We start from the raw sequence: 13,458 nt of genomic DNA, 5'->3' as shown, positions 1-13,458 counted from the left end.
ATAAAAAAAATTTGGGCTGAGACGTGATCATCTCGGAGGGACACTTTGAAGTCCCGCAAGACTTCTTGCACATCACACACTACTTACAAACAATTTCTCGGAGACACTTTAACGTCCTGGGAGACAAAGAAGTGAGACAAAAAGACAGCTGAGCTGCTGTGCAGGCTTGTAAATGATCGACGTGCGGCGCAACACGCAGAACACGCAGCTAGCAAACAGCCAGCAGCCAAACCCCCCCCCCATTTCACAACGCGAGTGGCACAGATGGGGGTTGTGGGGTGGGCAAGAGAAGCAAGTAGGGGGCACAGTCCAGGTTGCTGGATTATGTGGATGGTGATACATGGAGAAATACTTGGAGTGGAGGCGTGTTACTCGCGACCCATTGACATTCAGTTAAAGTCAACACAAAGACTGTTGGTGTGTGTGTGTTTGGGGGTGTGTGGGGGGGGGAGGTTGAGTTTGCAGTGTAATCCTCAATGTAGATTCAAAAGAAGTCGGTACGGTGAATCTTAAGACAGTTGCGCTACACTTAAAGGTCAAACACAGAGTGGTCTGTGCCCCCCTTAACCTTCAAGATATTTTGATATTTGATCAAAGTGCGATTGGGTGGCAGGGGGACTCCCCATGAAGATTCTCAAAAACGTGTCGCCACTCACCAGTGTGCTAGAAAAGCTGCTGCTACTCAGCGTTGAAGTGTAGCAGGAGCAGGTTCTGTGTAATCAAGTGTTTCCCATCCCTTTTTCTATGGCAGTACACTTTTTGTAAACATAAATAAATAAATAAATAGCCCTAGTGTGTGCCCTGCCCGCGGTTTGTTTCCTGCCTTGCACCCTGTGTTGGCTGGGTTTGGCACCTGCAGACCCCTGTGACCCTGTAGTTAGCATATAGCGTGTTGGATAATGGATGGATGGATAATCCAAGGCACACCGATATTCTCCATTAAATTTCATCCCTCTGCTCAAATGTCCAAAGGGGCAAACACCAGTAATAAACCGGCTCCTAGTTGGACATTTGCAGCAGACCCAGTGCTTGGTGACAGGTCTGTCAGAGGCCTCGTCCCTTGGCCGGCTGCTCCCTCCCTCAGTCCACTGACCCGGCTGTCAGAGACAACTCATAAGCCCCTCTGAGACCCGACATCCAGTCAGATGGACTTTAGTAGCCAGTGAAGTTGTCCCAAGTGCCCTCCAAGTGCTGTGTCTGTGATAACAGAGCTCCTCCAGGTAGTCCTGTCCTCGTTGGACAGTCTCGACCCACCTGAGAAGTGGATCCCAGGCAGGTCCGGACCCAGGGGCGTGACACAGTTATGTCCTACAGCACACCTGGGTGGCTCTCACAGGGCTCCACTATGTCACAAAATGTGTCTGTAATGTTCTACATCAGGAGAGTTCAAGCACTGACTTGGTCCTACAATAAAATGAACATCCAGCACAGATCTATAGTGTGATGATGGCTCTAAATAAACAAACCCAAAAAGATGAAAAATACATTAATAAAAATCATACACAATATCATCTGAACATATTCAGACCCCACCTGACTTTCTGCGCAGTTGATTGTGTTATGGATTTAACTTCACATGGAAAGACTTAACACAAGTGCCCATCCATCTCCACTCAATAGCCCATTACAACAAACTAACACATTTTCATAAAGGTTTGCAAATGTATTCAAAATCACAAACTGAAATCTCTCATTCCTAAAAATATTCAAACTCTTTGCTGTGGCACTCCAAGTTGTTCTCAAGTCATCATGTTTGCTTTAATTCTTCTTGAGATGTTTCTGGAGCTTAAAGGGAGTCCACTTGTGGCCTACTAGAGCGATTAGACGTTGTTTAGAAAGACACACGTGAACCTGTAAAGAGAAGGGCCAACAACTCGCTCTAGCCATGAAGTCTGAGGAACTATCCGTAGACCTTTTGTACATATCAAGCTTTGTGTGTCTATTAAGCTTGCTTAATTGTAAAAAAAGCTGCCACATTCAGAGCAAGAATGAGGTTTGAGCCCAGAATGAACATGTGAGTGGCTCTGAAGAGCGCTCATCTGTGAGAATCGCTTCCCACATTCACAACAACAATGTGGATTGAGCCCAGTAAGAAATTGTGAGTGGCTCTGAAGAGCGCTCATCTGTGAGAATCGCTTCCCACATTCACAACAACAATGTGGATTGAGCCCAGTATGAACTCATGAGTGGCTCTGAAGAACACTCATCTGTGAGAATCATTTCCCACATTCACAACAACGAGGCTTCTCTCCGGCATGAATTTGTAAGTGTCACAGAGGAGCGCTTACTACTGAAATAAGTTTGCCACATTCAGAATAGCAGTGAGGTCGCTCTGTAGAGTGGATTTTTAAATGTCTATTAAGTTTACTCCATTCAAAGAATTGTTTGCCACATTCAGAACAACAATATAGCTTTTAACCAGTGTGAAGTCTTGTATGGCTCTGAAGTTGGCTGATTGGAGAGAACAGTTTGCCACAGACAGTACAGCAATGTGCTTTTTTTCTCCTGTTTGAATTCTTCTGTGCACTTGAAGATCACTCATTTGCAAGAATTACTTCCCACACTCACAAAAATGAAGACACAAGAACAGAACACTGTGAATACTTACAGTATTTTATTCACAACAGTTACAACTGCAAAGAAAAGTAAACTTATACAAGTACCTACTCAAACATAACTGTTTAACATCCAAACAGATTTCTTGGATACCCCCACTCTCCAAGGTGGTAACTATTCCAAGCCTGCTAACAACACACAATCCTTAAAAGGTCTTTAAACGGATGTAGTGGCAACATTGCACACAAGAAATTTGGTTGCTGACAGATTGAGGAAGCATTACGGAAGTCACCAGTAATCTCTCCACTTCCTTACAAATGGTATCTATGTGGTTGACTAAAGTTTTCCTATTTGTTCACGGTGCAAGGAGATTACTTCTGAGCCAGATGTTGCGGGTTTGCAACTGACCACTGCCAGTTCAACACAGTGATGGGAGTCCACTTCAATATACTTGGTGACAAGGATGGGACTTGCACAGTGGATGGGTGGAGAGTAGCGGTGAAACTGTAAAGAAAAGGTGGGGTCTGACAGAGATAGAGAGAGCGAGCGCTCAGGTGACGTCACCAGGACACGCTCCCCTCGCTGTGTCCAGAAGTGGTCTGTTTGCGGTGAAGACTAAGAATTCTATTAGCTGAGGCTGCAAGCAGACGGTTTCTGAGTCAAGATGTTGTGGGTTTGTGATGGACCATTGGCGGTTGTCCACAATGATGTGAGTCGACAGCAAAATATTTGATGACAAGGATGGGATTTGCTGAGGTGGGCTGGCGCCCTGCCCGGGGTTTGTTTTCTGCCTTGTGCCCTGTGTTGGCTGGGATTGGCTCCAGCAGACCCCTCCCCCCCGTGACCCTGTAGTTAGGATATAGCGGGCTGGATAATGGATGGATGGAGTTTAGTGGGGACATTGCACAGGAAAGGTGGGTGCTGAAACAGAGAAGAGAGCGCTGATGTCTCAAGAAGCCCTCCGCTCACGGTGTTCAGAAACACTATCGGAGTGGCTGACTAAAGGGGCTATGCTATTAGCTCAAGTTGAAAGATTACTTCTGAGCCAGATGTTGCTGGTTTGCAACTGACCACCAGCAGTTCAACACAGCAGTGCAAGTCCACAGCAGTCGATGGGATTTGCATTGTGGACGGGTGGAGCTTAGGGGTGATGTTGCATAGATGAAGTTGTGGCCGACAGAGAGAGAGGGAGAGCTCAGCTGATGTCACCAGGGCCCACCTCTACTCGCCGTGCTCAGAAGTGCCCACTGCCCAGCTGACTAAAGGCGTTCTCATATTAGTTCACCCTGCAAGATCACTTCTGACCCAGGGGTTGCTGGGTGGGTGACTGATTACCAGCAGTCCACACTAACGTATTTGGTGATGAGGATGGGATTTGCACTGTGGACAGATGGAAGTGTGGTGGCGACGTTGCACAGAAATAGTGGGGGCTGACGCGGAGAGAGAAATAGAGGGAGCTCAGCAGACGTCACCAGGAAACATTCTGGTCACCCTTTGCGTGGTCTAGACTAGGAATTCCCTTATTACCTCTCGCTGCTGAGCCAGATGTAACGGGGCTGAGACTGACCACCAGCAGTTCACGCCATATGCGAATCTTCAAACTGAGATGCTTTGTCAAGTCTACAGCAACAAACTGAATATTTTTACAGTAAAGGCTGAACGTGCCTCTAATGCCGCCCAAAACCAAAAGGAGAAAATGGTCTTGCAGACCATTTAAAATGTGGAGCAATTTATCCTCAGATTTAGGAGGAACCATTTGAATCCTTTATCACTGCCATCAAGTCCACCTTAAGCAGGTATTGATAATTTACAACATTATTAAAAAATTTTTGACATGAGCTGACAAAACACACACAACACTTGAGTGATGTCCTACCAAGACATAAAAACAAGACAATGTGACCCTAAAAAAAAATCAAAGCCCAACCGTATACAAAAGACCCTCCATTTAATGGACTAAGGGGGGTTTGTGCCTATTATTGCTGAAAGTCTGCATTTTAAAAACATATCAATGAAAATATATTAAAGTGCCATAATGTATTATAATGTAGTGTATGCCCTTCACTGGGCCTGCCTTTCCATGGGACGGACACAAGAGCTCACCTCATTACAATATGCGTCTTTCCTCTACAATTTCTTTTCGGGATGATGTTGTATTCAAATGGATTATTTTTTTTTTTTTTTTTTTTACAAACACTAAAAATAGCTGGGATGATTAAAATATAAAAAAATAAACAACATAAATAAAATTTATTTTAACTTAAACATGTTGCATTTGATTTTTTTTTTTTTTTTTGTCAATTAAAAAATTAAATCGAGTCAACCTGATTCATTCACCCAAAGCAATCCACAATCCAAGGTAGCTACAGGTGCTCTACGTGTGCAGTCTGGCGTGCCTCTTATAATTACTCAGATGTGAAAATCTCTTCCCACATTCAGAACAAGAATGAGGTTTCAGTCCGGTATGAATTCTCGTGTGGCACTGCAGAGTGCTCATCTGTGAGAATCGCTTGCCACATTCAGAACAGGAGTGAGGCTTCTCTCCAGTGTGAATCCTTATGTGCCGTTGAAGGGTGCTAACTTCGGAGAACTGCTTGCCACATTCAGAACAGCCATGAGGTTTTTCTCGAGTGTGGACTTTTGTGTGTCTCTTCAGTTTGCTTACTTCTGAGAATCGTTTACCACATTCAGAACAGCAGTGAGGTTTCTCTCCCGTGTGGATTCTTATATGACTCTGAAGGTGACTTATTTGAGAAAAGAGTTTCCCACATATAGAACAGTTGTGAGGCTTCTCTCCTGTGTGAATTCTTGTATGGTTAAGGAGACTACTTATCTGTGTGAACCGCTTGCCGCATTCTGAACAGCAATGAGGTTTCTCTCCTGTATGTATTCTTGTGTGATTCTGAAGATGGTTAATTTGTGAGAATCGCTTTCCACAAATTGAACAGCAATGGGGTTTCTCTCCAGTGTGAATTCTTGAATGTATTTGAAGATGGCTCTTTTGCAAGAACCTTTTGCCACATTCCGAGCAGCCATATGGTTTATCTCCAGAATGAGTTTTTTGGTGGCTCTGGAGACTGCTGATGTCTGAGAAGAGTTTTCCACACTCAGTACAACAACATGGCTTCTCTTCCATAGGCTTATAAAGAGTGTCTGAAGGTTTGTTGGGTTTTAAATTGATATTGCTCTCTTCAACAATACAAAAAGCCTCCGAGTCTGCACTGTGCAACTGGTGATGAATTCTGAAGGCGTCCATTACTCTTAATTTCACAAAAGGTTGGCATGCCGGTGGGACAGTGGTAAAGTTTAAACTTTCTGTGCTACATGCTGATTTCTTAATGTTTTCACCATCTTGTTCAGTCGTGCATGGAAATGCAGATAGGACAATACTGTCACTCTTATGGAGGTCTGCTTAAAGAGAGAAATAGTTTATGTCAAATAAGGCACGGTTAGTAAACACCACAGAACAAGAAACAAGAGATATGAAACAAGCAAGCCATTCACCAAACAGGTCTTATTCCTAATCATCTAAATTAGTTTTGCAACCCTACGCCAATACAGGAATTTTGGGGTGCTTAGCCTGTTTAAATGGGTTGTGCTCCTAGAAATTGTCTTTATAGTTCTTGAAGAGCATAAGGTGACCACTTATTTGACCCTAATAAAATGGCTTTTATACCCAAACACATTGTTTTAATTGAAACACTTACATATTCCTGGCTGCCATGTAGATGTTTGTGTTTCTTGTGTGTCGTTCCTGTGACACAACCATTCACTGACTTTGTCCTCCAACTCAGGACTCAGCTGGACAACATGTGGCGGTGGGAGCAAAGGCCATTTCCTTTTCATGGTGGCCTCTACCAAAGTCATCTCCCTTTCCGGCTGTACACTGGGTTCGTTCGCCGGGCACCCATCCTGGATGAAATTCTGGATCCCTTCCTGTTTCTTCTTCTCGAGTCGAATGGAGACCTGCTCAGGATCCTCTTGTTTAACCATGAAGACTGAGCTCTGAAGTTGCTCCTCCTCTTTAAAACCAGACCCCCAGCCTTCGCCACACTCCATCCTGGTGCAGAGGCCCCCTTGGATGCGGTGAACAGACTCCCACTCACAGTTCTCTTCCTTGATGCTGGACATCATTTGCTCTCGAACGCTGCCTCTGGTGGAGGCTATGTTCAGTAGGAGATGCCAGATTCCCTATTCACATTCGCTGAGGTGGTGAGGAGGCCATTATGCAGGTCACAATGAAATCAGCCGGATTGGAAGCTCTCTTCTCTCTGTGAAAATAATTACAGAATCACTTTAAAACTCTCTATAAAAATAAAGAGAGCAATTTAGTCTCTGCCTTAAGTCACTATGGCAACAACCACCCCATAGGGTGTAAACAAACCACCTTAAGCACATACTATAGCATCCAAGCCAAGAAGACATTTCAGATTTTCAAGGACCTAAATGGCATACTAACATTTACACCATCAGGTCAGTGGACAATAACTCTAAAGTGACCCTGTGATGGGTCGCCTTCCTGTCCAGATGTCCTCCACCCTGACAGGCATTCCCAATACCTGCGTGTCCTGAGGTAATCAACTGGAATGGTCACTCAATTTTCTCTGTGAAAATGATCACAGAATGACTTTAGAGTGCTCCTGAAATGATGACCACACAGGTTTAGTCTCCCCATTTAGTCCAAACGGCAACAATCAATTTTGAGGTTGAAGCGGAATCACCTCAAGCACACAGCGTCCAGGCTGTTTCAGCTCAGCCCGTGTAGTGAACCAGGCGTGTTCTACGTGCACAACTACACATGTGACAAGTACATGAAATCTGCAAATCTTCTTTCATACATGTGGATATAGCAGCTGCCAGAGGGGGTGGCGTGTGTGTGTGTGTGTGTGTGTGTGTGTGTGTGTGTGTGGGGGGGGGGGGGGGGGGTGAATGTTCACTGATTACACTTCTACGGGTTGATGCTGATAGACAGAAAAGCCTGAAGCATGCAGTCTGCAGCTACGAGGGTCCCCAGAACTGAACCTGAAAGCCCACCTGTGGCAACAGTGCTCACCACCCCCAACCCTCCACGTTGTGCCCGATTCCACACTCTTAATTGTGCCTGATTGGCACCTCATAGGGGAGCCATTTTTGGTTTCTTAAAGTGCCATCCACATGACATTTCCAGTAAGAGCCTTTCGTGTACTTAGATCAATAAGAGGCTCCACACAATAAGGTTGTGCAGTGTTGTGGTTTAGGTGAGGTTGTGGGTTCAAATCCCACTCCTGACACCACAGTATGACCCTGAGCAAGTGACTTCACCCACCTGTCCTTTAATTGGAAAAAGAAAAGAAACAAAAAATCAATGGTATGCCGTCTCAGTTACTGGATCTCTGAAAGAACAGAAGAAGCCAAAGAAAACAAGTGGCCAGGCAAGCACAAGACAAGCACGGGACGTTTCACACATTTGTTGGGTGACCTTTAGAACAAGCTGTCAGGAACGGCTCTGTTTAATCGCAAAAAAAAAAAAAAAAAAAACTCCAAGTGTCATCTTGGTAATTAGAATTCATAAATATACAGTTAGGTCCATAAATATTTGGACAGAGACAACTTTTTTCTTATTTTGGTTCTGTACATCACCACAATGAATTTGAAATGAAACAACTCCGATGCAGTTGAAGTGCAGACTTTCAGCTTTAATTCAGTGGGGTGAACAAAACGATTGCATAAAAATGTGAGGCAACTAAAGCATTTTTATAACACAATCTCTTCATTTCAGGGGCTCAAAAGTAATTGGACAATTGACTCAAAGGCTATTTCATGGGCAGGTGTGTGCAAGCCCGTCATTATGTCCTTATCAATGAAGCAGATAAAAGGCCTGGAGTTGATTTGAGGTGTGGTGCTTGCATGTGGAAGATTTTGCTGTGAACAGACAACATGCGGTCAAAGGAGCTCTCCATGCAGGTGAGAGAATTTCAGGGGCTCAAAAGTAATTGGACAAATGAAATAAACTGGAAATCAAATGTTCATTTCTAATACTTGGTTGAAAACCCTTTGCTGGCAATGACAGCCTGAAGTCTTGAACTCCTGGACATCACCAGATGTTGGGTTTCCTCCTTTTTAATGCTCTGCCAGGCCTTTACTGCAGCGGCTTTCAGTTGCTGTTTGTTTGTGGGCCTTTCTGTCAGAAGTTTAGTCTTCGACAAGTGAACTGCCTGCTCAATTGGGTTAAGATCAGGTGACTGACTTGGCCATTCCTGAATTTTCCACTTCTTTGCTTTAATAAACTCCTGGGTTGCTTTGGCTGTATGTTTTGGGTCATTGTCCATCTGTATCATGAATCACTGTGACTGCTGTATTTAGCTGGATTTGAGCAGACAGTATGTCTCTGAACACCTCAGAGTTCATTCGGCTGCTCCTGTCCTGTGTCACATCATCAATAAACACTAGTGTCCCAGTGCCACTGGCAGCCATGCACGCCCAAGCCATCACACTGCCTCCACCGTGTTTTACAGATGATGTGCTATGCTTTGGATAATGAGCTGTTCCACACCTTCTCCATACTTTGTTCTTGCCATCATTCTGGTAGAGGTTGATTTTGGTTTCATCTGTCCAAAGAATGTTTTTCCAGAACTGTGCCGGCTTTTTTAGATGTTCTTTAGCAAAGTCCAATCTCACCTTTCTTTTCTTGAGGCTTATGAGTGGCTTGCACCTTGCAGTGCACCCTCTGTATTTACTTTCATGCAGTCTTCTCTTTATGGTAGACTTGGATATCGATACTCCTACCCCCTGGAGAGTGTTGTTCACTTGGTTGGCTGTTGTGAAGGGGTTTCTCTTCACCACTGAAATGATTCTGAGATCATCCACCACTGTTGTCTTCTGTGGACGTCCAGGTCTTTTTGCGTTGCTGAGTTCACCAGTGCTTGCTTTCTTTCTCAGGATGGACCAAACTGTAGATTTTGCCACTCGTAATATTGTAGCAATTTCTCCGATGGGTTTTTTCTGTTTTCGCAGCATAAGGATGGCTTCTTTCACCTGCATGGAGAGCTCCTTTGACCGCATGTTGTCTGTTCACAGCAAAATCTTCCACATGCAAGCACCACACCTCAAATCAACTCCAGGCCTTTTATCTGCTTCATTGATAATGACATAACGTCGGACTTGAACAAACCTGCCCATGAAATAGCCTTTGAGTCAATTGTCCAATTACTTTTGAGCCCCTGAAATGAAGGGATTGTGTTAAAAAAATGTTTTAGTTTCCTCACATTTTTATGTAATCGTTTTGTTCACCCCACTGAATTAAAGCTGAAAGTCTGCACTTCAACTGCATCGGAGTTGTTTCATTTCAAATTCATTGTGGTAATGTACAGAACCAAAATTAGAAAAACGTTGTCTCTGTCCAAATATTTATGGACCTAACTGTATGAAGCAAGATAATGGAATAAATAAGAGCCAAGGAGACGGTGTTGTTAGCAAAATAAATCACCCTTTGTGCTCAACTGCCAAGTTTCTGACACCCTGAAGTGCACGACCTAGTCCTTCTAAATGCCAGAAAGTGTAATGAAATCAGTTTAAGGGCCAAGTAAACACTGGGAGGGAGGGATGGATAGATGGATAGATAGCCTGGTCGTGACACAAAGATACTTTAGAATGAGCACTTCACTTAACAACAAAGGGAAGGGAGGGATGAAAAACAGACAGACAAACAGACCAACCTGCAGCCATGGGTGGGCACCACCAACCCCCCCGAGGGACTGACCTTGGCAACAGCACTCAATGCTTAACGCTGTACTTAATTGTTCAGCAACATCCAATTAACATCACGTCAGCTCTCTCAAACACAAAAACAAGACGTGTCCATTGACCAAAACCAAAAACAGAGAACTCTGTTATACAGTGACTCTCTCAAATAGAAAAGCAAACAGAAAGAGGCACTTTATGATATATAGACAGACAGATTGATTTTAATTCTAGTGTAGTCAGATAGATAGATAGATTAATAAAGTATCTATCTATCTATCTATCTATAGATAGATTCAATTCTTTATTGTCATGTGTACAACTAAGTGGAATGCGGCTTTGGTGGTTGCTGAGGCAAAAACTCAGGCGTGGGAGGAGTTTGGGGAGGCCATGGAGAACGACTTTCGGACGGCTTCGAGGAGATTCTGGTCCACCATCCGGCGTCTCAGGAAGGGGAAGCAGTGCAGTGTCAACACTGTATATGGTGGGGATGGTGCGCTGCTGACCTCGACTCGGGACGTTGTGGGTCGGTGGGGGGAATACTTCGAAGACCTCCTCAATCCCATTAACATGCCTTCCAATGAGGAAGCAGAGCCTGGGGACTCAGAGGTGGGCTCCCCCATCTCTGGGACTGAGGTCACCGAGGTGGTCAAAAAACTCCTTGGTGGCAGGGCCCCAGGGGTGGATGAGATACGCCCGGAGTTCCTGAAGGCTCTGGATGTTGTAGGACTGTTTTGGTTGAGACATCTCTGCAACATCGCATGGACATCAGGGACAGTGCCTCTGGATTGGCAGACTGGGGTGGTGGTCCCCCTCTTTAAGAAGGGGGAATCGGAGGTTGTGTTCCAACTACAGAGGGATCACACTCCTCAGCCTCCCTGGAAAAGTCTATTCGGGGGTCCTGGAGAGGAGGGTCCGTTGGATAGTCGAGCCTCGGATTCAGGAGGAACAGTGTGGTTTTCGCCCTGGTCGCGGAACAGTGGACCAGCGCTACACCCTTAGCAGAGTCCTGGAGGGTGCATGGGAGTTTGCCCAACCAGTCTACATGTGTTTTGTGGACTTGGAAAAGGCGTTCAACCGTGTCCCTCGGGGAATCCTGTGGGGGGTACTCCGAGAGTATGGGGTACCGGACCCCTGATAAGAGCTGTTCAGTTCCTGTACAACCAGTGTTAGAGCTTGGTCCGCATTGCCGGCAGTAAGTCGAACCCGTTTCCAGTGAGAGTTGGACTCCGCCAGGGCTGCCCTTTGTCACCGATTCTGTTCATAACTTTTATGGACAGAATTTCTAGGCGCAGCCAGGGTGTTGAGGGGGTCCGGTTTGGTGGACTCAGGATTGGGTCACTGCTTTTTGCAGATGATGTTGTCCTGTTTGCTTCATCAGGCCGTGATCTTCAGCTCTCTCTGGATCGGTTCACAGCCGAGTGTGAAGCAGCTGGGATGGGAATCAGCACCTCCAAATCTGAGACCATGGTCCTCAGCCGGAGAAGGGTGGAGTGCCCTCTCAGGGTTGGTAGCGAGATCCTGCCTCAAGTGGAGGAGTTCAAGTATCTCGGGGTCTTGTTCACGAGTGAGGGAAGAATGGAGCGTGAGATCGACAGGCAGATCGGTGCGGCGTCCACAGTGATGAGGGCTCTGCATCGGTCTGTCGTGGTGAAAAAGGAGCTGAGCCGCAAGGCGAAGCTCTCAATTTACCAGTCGATCTATGTTCCTACCCTCACCTATGGTCATGAACTATGGGTAGTGACCGAAAGAACGAGATCGCGAATACAAGCGGCTGAAATGAGTTTCCTCCGCAGGGTGTCTGGGCTCTCCCTTAAAGATAGGGTGAGAAGCTCAGTCATCCGGGAGGGGCTCAGAGTAGAGCCGCTGCTCCTCCACATCGAGAGGAGTCAGATGAGGTGGCTCGGGCATCTGATCAGGATGCCTCCTGGACGCCTCCCTGGTGAGGTGTTCTGGGCACGTCTAACTGGGAGGAGGCCCCGGGGGAAGACCCAGGACACGCTGGAGGGACTATGTCTCTCGACTGGCCTGGGAACGTCTTGAGATTCTCCCAGAAGAGCTAGAAGAAGTGGCCGGGGAGAGGGAAGTCTGGGCATCTCTGCTCAAGCTGCTGCCCCCGCGACGCGACCTCAGATAAGCGGGAGACAATGGATGGATGTACAACTATCATGTACAATGAAAATGATTGCTTGCTTGCATGTGCCCTTGCAGGCAGTGAACATAGACAAAAAAAAAAAAACACTCAATAAATAAATGAATATAAATAAGTAAATAAATAAAACCAGAATCCTAGGAATAAATAGAGACAGCAGCAGAAGTCTACGTGCAGGTAGCAGTGGAGGTGACACAAGGTTACTGATTGTTCATACATCTGATTGCAGTTGGGTAGAAACTGTACCTGAACCTGGAGGTGTGTGTCCAAATGGACTTCAGTCGCTTCCCAGATGGGAGGAGGGTGATGAGTGACAGTGCAGGGTGGCTGGGGTGCCACCTGATACAGTTCACTTTCCTGAGAAAGCGTGTATTGTGGATGTCATGGATCGCAGGGAGCCCGTGATGTGCCCGTGATCTGCTGTGCCGTGTTCACCACACGCTGTAGAGCTTTGCAGTCCTTAACTGAGCAGTTGCTGAACCAAGATGTGATGCCTCCTGTCAGGCTGGATTCCACAGTACACCTGTAGAATCTACACAGGGTTGTGGAGGACATCCAGGCCTTACTCAGTATCCTGAGGAAGTAGAGGCATTAGATAGATAGATAGATAGATAGATAGATAGATAGATAGATAGATAGATAGATAGATAGATAGATAGATTATAATTTTAGTGTAGTCAGCAGGACAAACACACAGACAGACAGAATAAAAGCCTGAAGCATGAAGCCTGCAGCTACGAGGGTCCCCAGAACTGAACCTGCAGGCCCCCCCGTGTGCCAGCAGTACTCCCCACCCCTGACGCTCCACTCTCTTAAGGTGCCCGATTGGCTCTTCACAGTGATGCCATAGCAGAGCCATTTTTGGATTCCTAAAGCGCCATCCACATGACATTTCCAGAAACAGCCTTTGCTTTATTTAGATCCATATGAAGCTCCACACAATTGTGCTGCAGCGTTTAAGGCTTTGGTTTTCAAACCCTGAGGTTGCGGGTTCAAATCCCACTACTGACACCACTGTGTGACCTCAGCAA

At 45.8% G+C, this 13,458-nt stretch overlaps 1 protein-coding gene across 2 annotated transcripts; it reads right to left on the bottom strand.

Moving 5' to 3' along the window:
- Window positions 1-4,599: 4,599 nt before the first annotated feature.
- On the bottom strand, window positions 4,600-13,238 carry LOC114643674 (zinc finger protein OZF-like). 2 transcript variants are annotated; one of them, XM_028792185.2, is made up of 3 exons: window positions 13,215-13,238; window positions 6,264-6,825; window positions 4,600-5,967 (listed from the first exon to the last, which is right to left on the bottom strand). In XM_028792185.2, exons 2-3 carry the CDS (start codon window positions 6,688-6,690, stop codon window positions 4,931-4,933), a joined length of 1,464 nt encoding a protein of 487 aa, XP_028648018.1. In that variant the 5' UTR covers window positions 6,691-6,825; window positions 13,215-13,238; the 3' UTR covers window positions 4,600-4,930. The 2 variants fall into 2 exon arrangements, with proteins under 2 accessions (XP_028648018.1, XP_028648019.1); XM_028792186.2 differs by lacking the exon at window positions 13,215-13,238 and having other exon boundaries at window positions 4,600-5,964; window positions 6,264-7,204.
- Between the last annotated feature and the right edge of the window lie 220 nt (window positions 13,239-13,458).

Source organism: Erpetoichthys calabaricus, chromosome 5 (assembly GCF_900747795.2).
Source record: "Erpetoichthys calabaricus chromosome 5, fErpCal1.3, whole genome shotgun sequence".
NCBI classification, from domain to species: domain Eukaryota; kingdom Metazoa; phylum Chordata; class Cladistia; order Polypteriformes; family Polypteridae; genus Erpetoichthys; species Erpetoichthys calabaricus.
Note: the sequence above shows the minus strand (reverse complement) of the source record. Positions and strands in the feature narration are given on the sequence as shown.